Genomic DNA, 13,055 nt, shown 5'->3' with positions numbered 1-13,055 from the left:
GCCTCCTCTCTGGAATCGCTTATTGATGTTTGGAGCTTGCAGATATGACGACATCTGTGCTGCTGCTGCTGCTGCTGATCCTGGGAGCCCTCTCAGGTAAGCTGTAACTAAAGAATTTGATATAAAATAATGAGAAGCGTCTTCTAATTGTAATCCATCTTTTCAAAAACTGTCATCATTTTTTTTTTTTTTTTTTTGCTTATAGATTTTTGCAGAATACAGTTGAATTATGTTGATCACATAACAAGTTGTATGGTCTAATGACCATGTGTGATTTTGTTTTTTGTCAGTCACACATAAACCCTTGATATTTGTTTATAATTGCATAAATAATGAATTGTGTGCTATAGTTAATATTTTTTAGGTTATTTTATTTATAAAAAGAAATTGTGGCTAACTACATGAATGTCGTATGTTGTACTCTATCATGTCTGATTATTTTAAAATGTTAAACATGAAATGAGTCATGCATGTTCTTATATTAATCAGGGATGTGATTTTTCCGCTAATTCGCGGAATTCCGCTTTTTTTATCTCCCCCCCAAAAAAAAATATTCCGATTTTTTTTTTTTTTTTTTTTTTTTTTTTTTTTTTAGTAGTTCATTGTGTATGCACATGACTCCGACAGATAACATCTTCTGCTATAACAAAGACATTTGTGGTATGCTCTAATATGAGTTACTTTTCATTTGGTCATGATACAATTATTTGTTCATGAAATTTGAACTCTTCAACATTATTTATGTGTTAACTTAGTAATCACATTAGTTAGATATGATGATATTCTCAGTGATAGTTTTTAAAAGCAAAGACAGTCCAATGTTTTTGAATGTGACTGATTTTGAGTTGACTAAAACTGCCATTTTATATGGGATAGTTCAATATACATTGAAAATTTATGCTGTTGTTTTGTCTATTTCTTTGTCATGTGAGTGCATTGAAAGTACTTAAAAACACGGAAAACCCATGAGCTCCGGGGGGCTTCGCCCCCCTTGTCCCCCCACCAGGGCACTGCCCTGGACCTAGCTGGGTGCCCCCGACCCCCGGCTAAATTTTCAGATAATTTCACTTTGGTCAAATCACATCCCCGATTAATACATTTTAACAATACGTAAAAGTAACTGTTACACATTTTGATGGAATTTAAAGTATGGATTAAATATTATATTCTGAATGCATCATTTTAAATATTATTTGCTGTTAGATAAATAATGTTCTGTGTATTTAAATATTAATTCATTGTAAATGATGAATATATTCCAATTCATATTCTACATTTCTATTCAAAAAATTAATCATGAATGAATTATTGTTGCTACTGTTCTAATCATCATCATGACAGTATTATTATTATTGTTTGGATTTTAAATATTTGTTGTAACTAGATAAATGTGCAGTATTTTACATTTTTAAAAATCATGTATAATATAAATTACAATTACCAGTCCACAGTAATATTATATTGTTGGGAAATATTAATCCATCAATATCATAATTATCATTATTGTTATTGTTTGAAAAAAATTAAACATCTCTTGTTGTACTTTGTATATTAACTCTTTGACTGCCAAAAACGTTAAATAACGTTTAGTAAAATCCTATGGTTGAGTGCCAAAGACGTTATAAGACGTTTGTTTCAAAACAGAGGTAAAACTAGCCGTTTTCTATTGTTGATTACTGAAAAACGGAATAAGGTAGAAACAAACTTTTTTTTCTGATGAAAGATGAGAGTTCAATCTTTCATTTGGTAGTTTGTGTGTTTCCATAGTCCAAACACATAATTTTCTGTGGACCTTGAAAGATCAGTCAAAATGCTTAAAATCGGCTGGCACCCACGGCATCCCGTTTCTGAAAACGTCTGGCAGTCAAAGAGTTAATATATCATGTAGTGCATTTCCTCTCTTTATTTGTTCTTATTCTCCTCAGGCTCAAGCAATGCCGCTGGTGTGCTGCCCGACAGCCTGCTGGCAACTGCTGGACAAACGGTGACGTTCAACACAACAGTGACTCCGCCGGCGACACCGTTCCTGGCCATCACCTGGAGCGTTAAGGATATCCAAGGCGCCGTTACTAGTATCGTAACCTCCACCAATAGCACCAACGTGACAGTGCCACAATATCAGGACAGGATCACCCTCTTCCGCCACACGGGATCACTGGAGCTCAGGAACGTGAGCTTGAGAGACGCTGGAGATTTCACGGTCACAATCATACCGATGGGCGGAGCTCATCAGAGAGGGAACTGTAAACTGGACGTATATGGTATGATAATATACAATATAATATAATATAGTGCTGTATTTGAGGATGTTTAGTATATCATAGATTTTTAAGAAGCCGACACACTCCTCTCTTTGCATGTGCGTTTTTTGTGATCTCAAAAAAATGCAATAATAAAAGTTCAGAGAAGACCACCATTTTTACATTTCTTCTTCCATTCATAGAAGCGATCTCCGGCGTGGTTTTAATTCCAAGCGGCACAGACTTGTTGGAGTCCAACAGTCCAGTCACAATGTCCTGTTCCGTTATGTCCGGTTCCGGACTGTCCTTCCGCTGGCTGAACGGCAGCTCCGAGATCACGGCCGGCGGCCGGGTTAAGATCACCGAGGGAGGCTCCAAGCTCACCTTAACCCGTGTGACCCGTTACGACCAGGGACCGTTCAGGTGTCACGTGTTCAACGGGATCAGTAACGGCACCAGCGACCCGGTCGACCTCTACATCAGCTGTGAGCTCATGGAGATTATCCGTGTTGCTTTCCATCGCTATCGAAAAAACCTTCACGATCAACCTGTTTTTGTCTTCACATGTCCCACAATCTGCAGATGGTCCCGAAAACATCCGTTTGACCACATCGCCGTCACTGGAATACCACTTGGAAGGTTCCAACATCATCCTGTCCTGTTCTGTTGGATCGAGACCTCCTGCAGTCTTTCAGTGGTCCTTGAATGGAGAACTGTTGGCCGAATCTGGACCTGAGCTCAGATTGCAGAACGTTCTAGACAGTCAGAGCGGGAACTACCGCTGTCAGGCCTTCAACAACAAAACAATGAAGTCCAAAAATCGCCGCTCGGCTATAACTATATTGGGTATGTGTACCATAAAACTGGTTGCCTTGGATACGGCATATTTTTTATATTTTTTTACGCTAATAAATTCCGAAAAAGAATCCCTATCGAACGCCTAAAAATAATCTTTTTTGTCAACAGCACCGGTTTCCAGAGTGGAGGTCAAGACTAGCAGCACAGAAATGTTTGAATTCAGTGGACCCGTCAGTCTGTCCTGCTCCTCTAGTGGGACATCGCCGTCTTTTCGCTGGCTGAACGGCAGTTCTCAGGTTACAGAAAGTGAGAGAGTTCAGCTGACGGACGGAGGCGCCAATCTCACCGTCGTCAACGTGACACGTTATGATCTGGGACCGTTTCGGTGTCACGTGTTCAACATGATCAGCAACGGCACCAGTGATCCGGTGGTCCTGTCTGTTTACTGTGAGTCGTAAACCTTAATCTCATCATGGGACTGTTACTGTTGTTCTGCCTATTGTTTTCTTTTCTTTCCCCTGGTTGCCAAACCTCCCTATCATTTGCTCACTCTATATATCCTAAACATCAACAAATAACTTTCGTGTCTGCGGGTATATTTACCTTCAACACCGGAGTGCAGTTGTAGTAACCTCGGGGGTCGAGTGGTAATTATTCATCGTCCGTTCTGTTACAAAGTCAAGTGATCAGCCAAATTGTGCAAATTTTACACTATTTCGTCAGAGCAGCGTTTTATTTATTGCATCACTCATGGCTCTAAGACCTTTGAAAAAGAGTTTGGGAAAATGACAAAAACGGTCATTTGCTTTTGGGAAGTAGAATATTTTAGGCTTTATGTCGGGTTAGTATTTTTGTGTTAAGACAGACTTTTGATGTGGACGAATGAGGCTGCTGATGTTTGCTACAGTGTCATACATTAGCTATTTTTAAGCCTATTAAATTAGCGATTGAGCACGATTTTGGGGTGGTGACGTTATGTTGATGTTGCTGCTCAGTGTGTAAAGTGCAGGGATGTGATTTTTCCGCTAATTCGCGGAATTCCGCTTTTTTTATCTCCCCCCCCCCCCCGCCCCAAAAAAAAATTCCGATTTTTTTTTTTTAAATTTTTTTAGTAGTTCATTGTGTATGCACATGACTCCGACAGATAACATCTTCTGCGATAACAAAGACATTTGTGGTATGCTCTAATATGAGTTACTTTTCATTTGGTCATGATACAATTATTTGTGCATGAAATTTGAACTCTTCAACATTATTTATGTGTTAACTTAGTAATCACATTAGTTAGATATGATGATATTCTCAGTGATAGTTTTTAAAAGCAAAGGCAGTCCAATGTTTTTGAATGTGACTGATTTTGAGTTGACTAAAACTGCCATTTTATATGGGATAGTTCAATATACATTGAAAATTTATGCTGTTGTTTTGTCTATTTCTTTGTCATGTGAGTGCATTGAAAGTACTTAAAAACATGGAAAACCCATGAGCTCCGGGGGGCGAAGCCTTGTCCCCCCACCACCTAGCTGGGTGCCAGCGGCCCCCAGACCCCCGGCTAAATTTTCAGATAATTTCACTTTGGTCAAATCACATCCCTGAAAGTGCCTTATGAAAACTTGTGTTGCGAATCGGCAACTATAGAAATAACATTGACTTTCTAACATATTATTATCTTTTCCCCCCCCACAACAGTTGGACCAGAGAATATGAACCTGATGAGCTCGCCGTCCCAAGAAAGCTACGACGAAGGTTCGGATGTCGACCTCATCTGCTCGGTGGCCTCGGGCCCTCCGCCGCAATTCCGGTGGTTCCGAAACGGAGACCGTTTGTCCCACGCTGGACCGGAGCTCAAGCTGGTGAACGTTCATTTGCATCAGAGTGGAAACTACAGCTGCCAGGTCTTTAATGACAAAACAAGGAGGAATCTAACATCGGAGCCCGTCGCTGTTTCCGTGAAAAGATGTAAGTTTGATCAAATCACGCCATGAATTGAAATTTGAGGCAAGCTGTATAGTGCAGAGCTAGTACCAGGGATGTGATTTTTCCGCTAATTCGCGGAATTCCGCTTTTTTTATCCCCCCCCCCCCCCAAAAAAAAAAATCGATTTATTTTAATTTTTTTTTTTTTTTTTTTTTTTATTATTTATTTATTTTTTTTTTTGTAGTTCATTGTGTATGCACATGACTCCGACAGATAACATCTTCTGCTATAACAAAGACATTTGTGGTATGCTCTAATATGAGTTACTTTTCATTTGGTCATGATATAATTATTTGTTCATGCCCCCTGCCCCCAACCCCCCCCCCCACTGGGCACTGCCCTGGACCTAGCTGGGTGCCAGCGGCCCCCAGACCCCCGGCTAAATTTTCAGATAATTTCACTTTGGTCAAATCACATCCCTGTAGTACATGAAGTGGAAGTGTCAGAGGAGCGATAGCGATCCAGCGCATTCTCTTCCTGAAATATTTTTCTCCGGTCTATAGCAGAAATCTCCAACGTGGTGATCAGTGCCAGCAACACGGACGTGGAAGAGCTCACCGGCTCCGTCAGACTCTCCTGCTCCTCGGCAGGATCGTTCCCCTCGTTTGTCTGGCGGAACGGCAGCTCTGAGTTGGCGAGCGGCGATCGGGTCCAGATCGACGGCGAAGGCGCCGTCCTCACCATCCTCAACGTGAGCCGCTACGACGAGGGACCCTACGCGTGTCACGTCTTCAATAACTTCAGCAACGCCAGCAGCCCGCCGCTCAAACTCTCCGTCAGCTGTGAGTCAAACAAAAGTCGTCACACTCTCACTGGCTGCTTTTATTGAGTTGTTTTCTTTTTGTGTTTTGCCACAGATGGACCAGAAAGCGTTGATTTAACGCTATTTCCGCCGGGGGAATACTTTGAAAGAGGGTCCAACATCAGCCTGTCGTGCTCGGCTGCGTCCCGACCTCCTGCCCTGTTTCAGTGGTTCCTCAACGGAGACTCGTTGTCCCATTCGGGACCGGAGCTCAATCTGGTGAACGTTCAGGAGAACCAGAGCGGGAACTACAGCTGCCGGGCCTCTAACAGCAAAACTGCGAAATATCAAACGACGCAGCCGTCGGCCATCTTTATACAATGTAAGTCGGGATATACCAGATCCTCAACCTGGACGAATGGCAAAATATTGTTTTCTTATGCTACCGTATGAATATGCAAACTTTGAAGTCGGCTGTGTTTAGTCGCCTGTCATCGAAATTGCCAAAAGAAAGAAAACTCAAGTGAGATGGCATGAAAATAGATATTATTGATAAAGTATCAATAATAGTTTTTATTTTGTTTTGAGTTTTGTTTTTTAAATTTACTTAGTTTTAATTAGTTTTCAGGGCAGCCTTGTTATTTTTTTAAATTAGTTTTAGTTATTTAAAAACGCTTAGTTTTAGTTTGTTCTAGTATTCGTTTTTGTTTAAAAAAAAAAAAAAAAAAAAAGTGTATTATTTGTGTGCAAGATTGGATAAATACCATGCATGGTAAAACAAAAAGAGTAACGCACTTCCCTAAGTGTTGGATTTCGGATGACTGAAATGAAAAAGCAGGCAAGGTGACCCTATTGGAGCCAAAAGTCGAATACGCAAAATTGTCAGCCAGGAGCGACGTCATCTGAAGGTGCTTTTCTATTGGCTGCTGCTTGATGACGTCACTTCTGCGCGACACACGTTCAAACGTCCTTATTTCGGTTAATATCGAAATAAATATACTTAATTCACATTTGTAATCAACCCCAAAACGCTCATGTATTAAATTAATTATTAATTAGCAAAGACAAAAACTTAAGGACCTTTTCACTAAAAATATAGTTTGTGTTGTAAATGTAAAATGTAGTTTTAGTTACTTTTAGGTTTATTTATTAATAAAAAAAAAAAAAAAAAAGCAATTTCATTTTTATTTTATTTTTTTAACCAAAATGTTGTGGTTATTTCGTTAGTTTTAGTTAACTAAAATAATGTTGATACACACACATTATATATAAATATGGCAACCTACATCCCCTCATTTTTCCCACGGGCTTTAATCCAGTCTATGACAAGTGGAGGCTCATCCAGGATTTGAACCCAGGACCTCTCATTTTGACACGTGCCGGCACATGCATTGTATTCTCGCTTTCAAAATATGAACTGAAAGTTCTTCTCGTCCTCATCCACAGCTCCAGTTTCCAACGTGACCCTTTACTCGAACCTCTCAGTCATGTTTGAGTTCAGCTCCGCCGCCATGTCCTGCTCGTCCGCCGGATCCGCACTTTCCTTCCTGTGGTTGAACGGCAGCTTGGAGGTGACGAGCAGTCCAAGAGTTCATCTCACCGACGGCGGCTCCGCGCTCACCGTCGTCAACGCCACGCGCTACGACCAGGGTCCGTTCAGCTGCAACGTGTCCAACGGCCTCAGTCAGGAACTCAGCCGCCCGCTGCATCTTTTCATTCAGTGTGAGTTTGAGACAGACACTCGTGTCGACTTGCTCGATTTCACGCAATACTTTGTATACTTTCTAGATCGGCGATAGCTAACCTTTATTGAGCCAAGACATATTTTACGTTAGGAAAAAAATCACCACAAAAATGTTGCATAAAAATATGCAGTGGAGCTTTGAAATGAATTAAAATTCAGCTTTCCAGCTTTCCTCCAAAACAACAGGACTTAACTTAACTCATGTGTACTTTAACTCTTTGACTGCCAAAAACGTTAAATAATGTTTAGTAAAATCCTATGGAGGAGTGCCAAAGACGTTAAAAGACGTTTGTTTCAAAACAGAGGTGAAACTAACCATTTTCTATTGTTGATTACTGAAAAACGGAATAAGGTAGAAACAAACTTTTTTTTCTGATGAAAGATGAGAGTCCAATCTTTCATTTGGCAGTATGTGTGTTTCCATAGTCCAAACACATAATTTTCTGTGGACCTTGAAAGATCAGTCAAAATGTTTAAAATCGGCTGGCACTGGGGACAACCCGTTTCTGAAAACGTCTGGCAGTCAAAGAGTTAATGAGGAAAATTAGCATGAAAAATAATTAAACCGTTTTTGCCACATTGCATCAATAAAATGGCCATTGTGCTGCTCCTTCTGGTGTTGCCACCAGGGGACACTATGAGACTAACAGGCAGATATACCGCTCAGTAAAACTCAACTCATAGCTCATCAGTATGCCACTGATTTTAGTTCATCGCAGAGGATAAAGAATACGACTGAGTACTGTCATGCTATCTTTCTACATGTGTTATAGCACTGTAACATAGATGCTACATAGTATTAGCATTAAGCTAGTGGAGTGAAACACTAAGCTTGTGGTTGTTTTGAATACCTAAATTTGAATTGTCTGTTGTTAGTGTGACAGTAAAATTCAGTTTGCTGCTTATTATTATGATACAAGTATATTCCCTTTAAAGATGAACACAAGATGCTGTTCATTTTTCTTCTATTGGCAAAACTACGAGGTGCCTTTTCTCGCACTTCTCTCTTAATAATAACAATGTGTTGATGGACAGACGGTCCGGACCGGCTGACCATCGAGGCCCCGGACTCGGTTTTCGTGGGCCAAGACGCGACGCTTCTCTGCTCCGCCTCGTCCGTACCGACGGCGAGCTTCTCCTGGCTTTTTAACGGAAAGCCCGCCGGTGTGCACGCCGCCGCGTACGTCATCGCTTCGAGCCAACATTGGCACGCTGGCACGTACGTCTGCACAGCCCGCAATGCCGTCACGGGGCAGAGTGCGACGGGACGCCACCAGTTAGCTGTTTCGGGTAAGTATTGCGCAATCAAGCTCGGTTCCTTTTGGCTTCGTCGTAAATTGAATTTCTATGTTGGCAGTTTAGGTTATTATCAAGAATATATCAGCAGTAAATTTGCCCAAACAAATGCAGCTTTAGTTGTACCGACCATTTAAAATGAACAAAATCTGAGGAATCAAGAGTGGTCTAACCATTTTTTCCATAACTGTGAATAAATGATAATCAGATAATTTATTTCAGTAGTTCAAATTTAAAAGTGAAACACGCAGAGTGAAATATTTCATGATTTTTTTTTTTGTTTGAAATGTTGATTATTTTAATGCAAAAAAAAAAAAAATCACTCTTAAGACATTTAAATATGACAAAAGAAAACCAAAATAATTTTAAATATCAAAATTAGGTAAGAATTGGCCTGTGTTTATCAATTGTGTTTCACTTTCTGAATTTAACTGCTGTATGAGTACAGTTTGTAGTACTTGGGCTCCCTCTAGTGGTACGTGAAAGAATTACTGAATTAAATGTCCCAACTGTGCGCAATATTATGGTGACTTTTTTTATGTTTAATCCTGCACAGTCAAATCGCCAAGTAAAGTTCAGTTTTATTTAGCTTACAAGAACAATACATTTGCATTCACCGGTGGTACTTGGAGAGTCTTTCGCATGATTTTACCATTTAGTATTTACTGCAAGCCTTTTTTGAGGTGGTGTAAAAACGTTGCGAAGCACTGTTCTCATGAATTGAGAATGGCGTCTAAGGCGCAATCATCCTTTTAACTCTTTGACTGCCAAAAACGTTAAATAACGTTTAGTAAAATCCTATGGAGGAGTGCCAAAGACGTTAAAAGACGTTTGTTTCAAAACAGAGGTGAAACTAACCATTTTCTATTGTTGATTACTGAAAAACAGAATAAGGTAGAAACAAACTTTTTTTTTTCTGATGAAAGATGAGAGTTCAATCTTTCATTTGGTAGTATGTGTGTTTCCATAGTCCAAACACATAATTTTCTGTGGACCTTGAAAGATCAGTCAAAATGCTTAAATCGGCTGGCACCCACGGCATCCCTTTTCTGAAAACGTCTGGCAGTCAAAGAGTTAATTCATTCATTGTGAATAACAAGCGGCCATCTCTCCCCCCCCCCCCCAGACTTGCCTGACTGCTGGCCGTCCATCGGGGTCGCCGCCGCCGTCACGGCCGCGTGCTTGATCGTCATCATCGTCGTGATCGTGTTGATCACATTTGGTCTTAAAAGAAGGAAAAGGTGAACATCCTCACATTATATCTAAAGACAGAAAATTACTTAAAAAAAAAAAAAAAAAAACAATAACAAAAAAACATTTGAACTTTGCTTGACCTTACAGACACAATAGCATTTACCCAGCGCTCAAGAGAGGTTCGTATTCATATCTTATTTTTTCCAAAATATTTTTTTAGAAACTCCACTCCAGCAATTAAGACAAAACTGTTTGCATTTCCATCAGGGAGAAAAAGTTTGAGAGTGAATCACTCGGACATGTACAAGATCTCAGCTAGAACGCAGAATGACCGTTAGAATGTAAGTTCGGGAATTTTGTCAGCATTCAAATACAAACTTTGATTCTGTATTTCTTTCATAACAGATTTTTTTTGTTTTTGTTTTTCTGCAGGAGATGAGAAACAAACCGAAGAAGTCCTCCGCATCAAAACAACACTTGGGGTCTTTGTCTTGAAAATGATCATTTTTAATTATTATTTATACTCAACCACTCATTGCCTTTTCACAGTGATTTTAGTTGTTTTGTTTAGCGCGGTGACCCAACGATTAGCATGTCAAACTTTCCGTATCAGCGCAAGGCTCACTGCGTGTTTGCCAATTTTTTTTTTTTTTTAATTTTTTGCCATTTAAAGGGAATAAAAGGAGCCCCTGTGATTGGCCATGATTGAAGGTGGCTGTGACCACTCCCACAGCGTTCTCCGACCTCCCTGCCTCTTACAGTTCCGCCGGCAGAGACACGCAGGATTTATGACGGTCAGGAAAATGGAGCCCTTTGTGTCTTTCTAAAGTCTATTACAGTAAGGAGGCATTTACGGCAACTATTTGAAACAAAACGTGGTAATACGTGTAGAAAAAAGGTCCAATATTTTTGACCTAATACGCTGGTCTTCATCGTGTACATATTTGTGAATATATTCAACTTTTATTGCCTGAATATTATTGTACTTTTGTAATCTCATCTAATCGCTGATATAAAGTTGGTAATAAAATGATAATCACTGTCATGTGTCTTCATTTTGAAATGTAGGTGCAGTGTGTGTGTGTGTGCGTGTTGTGTGTATCATATTTGGAGAGGCTATCGCTTCCACTTTATGTTCGTCGCTATTGTTTTACCTGCTTCAAGGTAATCACAGTGCACGGGTGGATGGTAAACATTTTTATTAGGTTGCACGTTGAATCCGTTCTTATCTTTAAAGTGCATAAAGCAGGTGAGAAGAAATGAGATCTATTAGCTGTGCTGCTATTTATATTATTTGTCTTTTTAGTAGATTGGTTTGCAGCTTTTATTCACTGTTAGTGGAAAATTTGTTTTGGTTTTTATAAATACGTGACAGTGTAAACTACTCAGGAATGTTTTTTTTTTTTTTTTTTTTTTTTGCTGGTGCTTAATATGCAGAGTCGTGTCACTGAGGGCAGAATGTTGAATATTTTTACGAGGCAAATAAACGGACTTTGTCTGTGATTGATAACAGACGTCCGCCCAGCAGCTCTTCTTTTCTGGCCACCGCATCAGCATCACTCGACGATATCAACGAGACGACACTCTGACCCGTCGTCAGTTCAGACCTTATCGCTATTAATATTAAACTGATATTTCGACACAAATCAATAATTAAACTTACGGGTGCGATCGAGATGATGCCAAGGACAAAATGAATTCATATTTTTATCATGGAAGAGGATATGATCCTTCCAAATCACATTGAATGTCATTTATCATAATCTCTAATAAACAACACATGGAAACAAATCTAAATTGATTCCAATAATAACATTCTAAATAAATAAAAAAATAACCGTAAATGAAATCCAATGGATTCTTTAAAAAAATGAATTACACACAATCAACATTCAATTAATGTGTTTGTTTTTGCATTTTAATCAAATATTGACTGTTTCCTAATTTTTCAAAAATATATATTTATTTATGTCATTAGTAAATAAAGCAACGCGTGTATTAGCAACAATCACAGCCTGGCTACTGTCCTGTTGTATTAAAGGCTTCATTTGTCAAGAAATTTAATTGTATTCATTTTCCTTTCAATTGATTTTCACGACTCCCAAAAATGCATCCATCAAGACTCCCTTAAATTGATACCTCATGTTTTTCATGAGGAAAGTTAATGGTTTGTTTCCGTTCAAAAAGGTACATAAAAGTAACTTAGCTCATTGCTAACCCAAAACGTTTTACCTAAAAAAAAAAGTTTGAAATACATTGTACACAACAGCGAAATACAATTAATCTGTATTTAACAAATGTACTGAACTAGATTGAAAAAAGTTGATTCTACTAATATGCACATTTTGAGCATTTCATTCACTGATTCTTTTGTGTACCACTAGAGGGAGCTTGCGTGCCACACTGTTAGAATCACTGCCCGAGTAGAAGTCAGCCAAAGTATGGAATTTGCTCAAAATGGCTGCTTCAAACCAAAATGGCCGACTTCCTTTTTAATTTCAAGCATAGGGGGTCCCTGACACTTTTTCGTGTGTCCCGTCATGATAGACATGTCCGCCGGTTTTCACCAAAAAAAAATGGTGCCGGGGATTTTTGTTGTTGTTGTGACTTTCAAGCCAAAATTTGTAGGATTTCAATTGTGAAGAGACCCCCCCCCCCCCCCAAAAAAAAAAAAAAGATTTGTCGGAAAGAACAGTAAGCACAACTACCTTTAACTCTTTGACTGCCAAAAACGTTAAATAACGTTTAGTAAAATCCTAGGGAGGAGTGCCAAAGACGTTAAAAGACGTTTGTTTCAAAACAGAGGTGAAACTAACCATTTTCTATTGTTGATTACTGAAAAACGGAATAAGGTAGAAACAAACTTTTTTTTTTCTGATGAAAGATGAGAGTCCAATCTTTCATTTGGTAGTATGTGTGTTTCCATAGTCCAAACACATAATTTTCTGTGGCCCTTGAAAGATCAGTCAAAATGCTTAAATCGGCTGGCACCCACGGCATCCCTTTTCTGAAAACGTCTGGCAGTCAAAGAGTTTTAATTGAAGCAGGTGGGACACTGAAACCG

The 13,055-nt window shown here is 39.3% G+C and overlaps 1 protein-coding gene across 1 annotated transcript; it reads left to right on the top strand.

Moving 5' to 3' along the window:
• The first annotated feature begins 44 nt into the window (after positions 1 to 44).
• Positions 45 to 11,032, top strand: LOC144058327 (cell adhesion molecule CEACAM5-like). The gene is made up of 14 exons (XM_077576733.1): positions 45 to 96; positions 1,926 to 2,261; positions 2,444 to 2,725; positions 2,823 to 3,086; positions 3,207 to 3,485; positions 4,728 to 4,997; positions 5,519 to 5,797; positions 5,873 to 6,139; positions 7,204 to 7,479; positions 8,537 to 8,791; positions 9,924 to 10,038; positions 10,139 to 10,170; positions 10,259 to 10,332; positions 10,424 to 11,032. Exons 1-13 carry the CDS (start codon positions 45 to 47, stop codon positions 10,327 to 10,329), a joined length of 2,778 nt encoding a protein of 925 aa, XP_077432859.1. The 3' UTR covers positions 10,330 to 10,332; positions 10,424 to 11,032.
• Positions 11,033 to 13,055: the final 2,023 nt, after the last annotated feature.

Source organism: Vanacampus margaritifer, chromosome 9 (assembly GCF_051991255.1).
Source record: "Vanacampus margaritifer isolate UIUO_Vmar chromosome 9, RoL_Vmar_1.0, whole genome shotgun sequence".
NCBI classification, from domain to species: domain Eukaryota; kingdom Metazoa; phylum Chordata; class Actinopteri; order Syngnathiformes; family Syngnathidae; genus Vanacampus; species Vanacampus margaritifer.
This window is presented reverse-complemented; position numbering and strand designations above follow the sequence as displayed.

Coding starts and splice junctions, on each gene's coding strand:
- LOC144058327 (XM_077576733.1), top strand. CDS start 45: ATGACGACATCTGTGCTGCTGCTGCTGCTGCTGATCCTGGGAGCCCTC. Junction 7,480..8,536: donor GCTGCATCTTTTCATTCAGT/GTGAGTTTGAGA, acceptor GTTGATGGACAG/ACGGTCCGGACCGGCTGACC. Junction 10,171..10,258: donor TTACCCAGCGCTCAAGAGAG/GTTCGTATTCAT, acceptor CATTTCCATCAG/GGAGAAAAAGTTTGAGAGTG.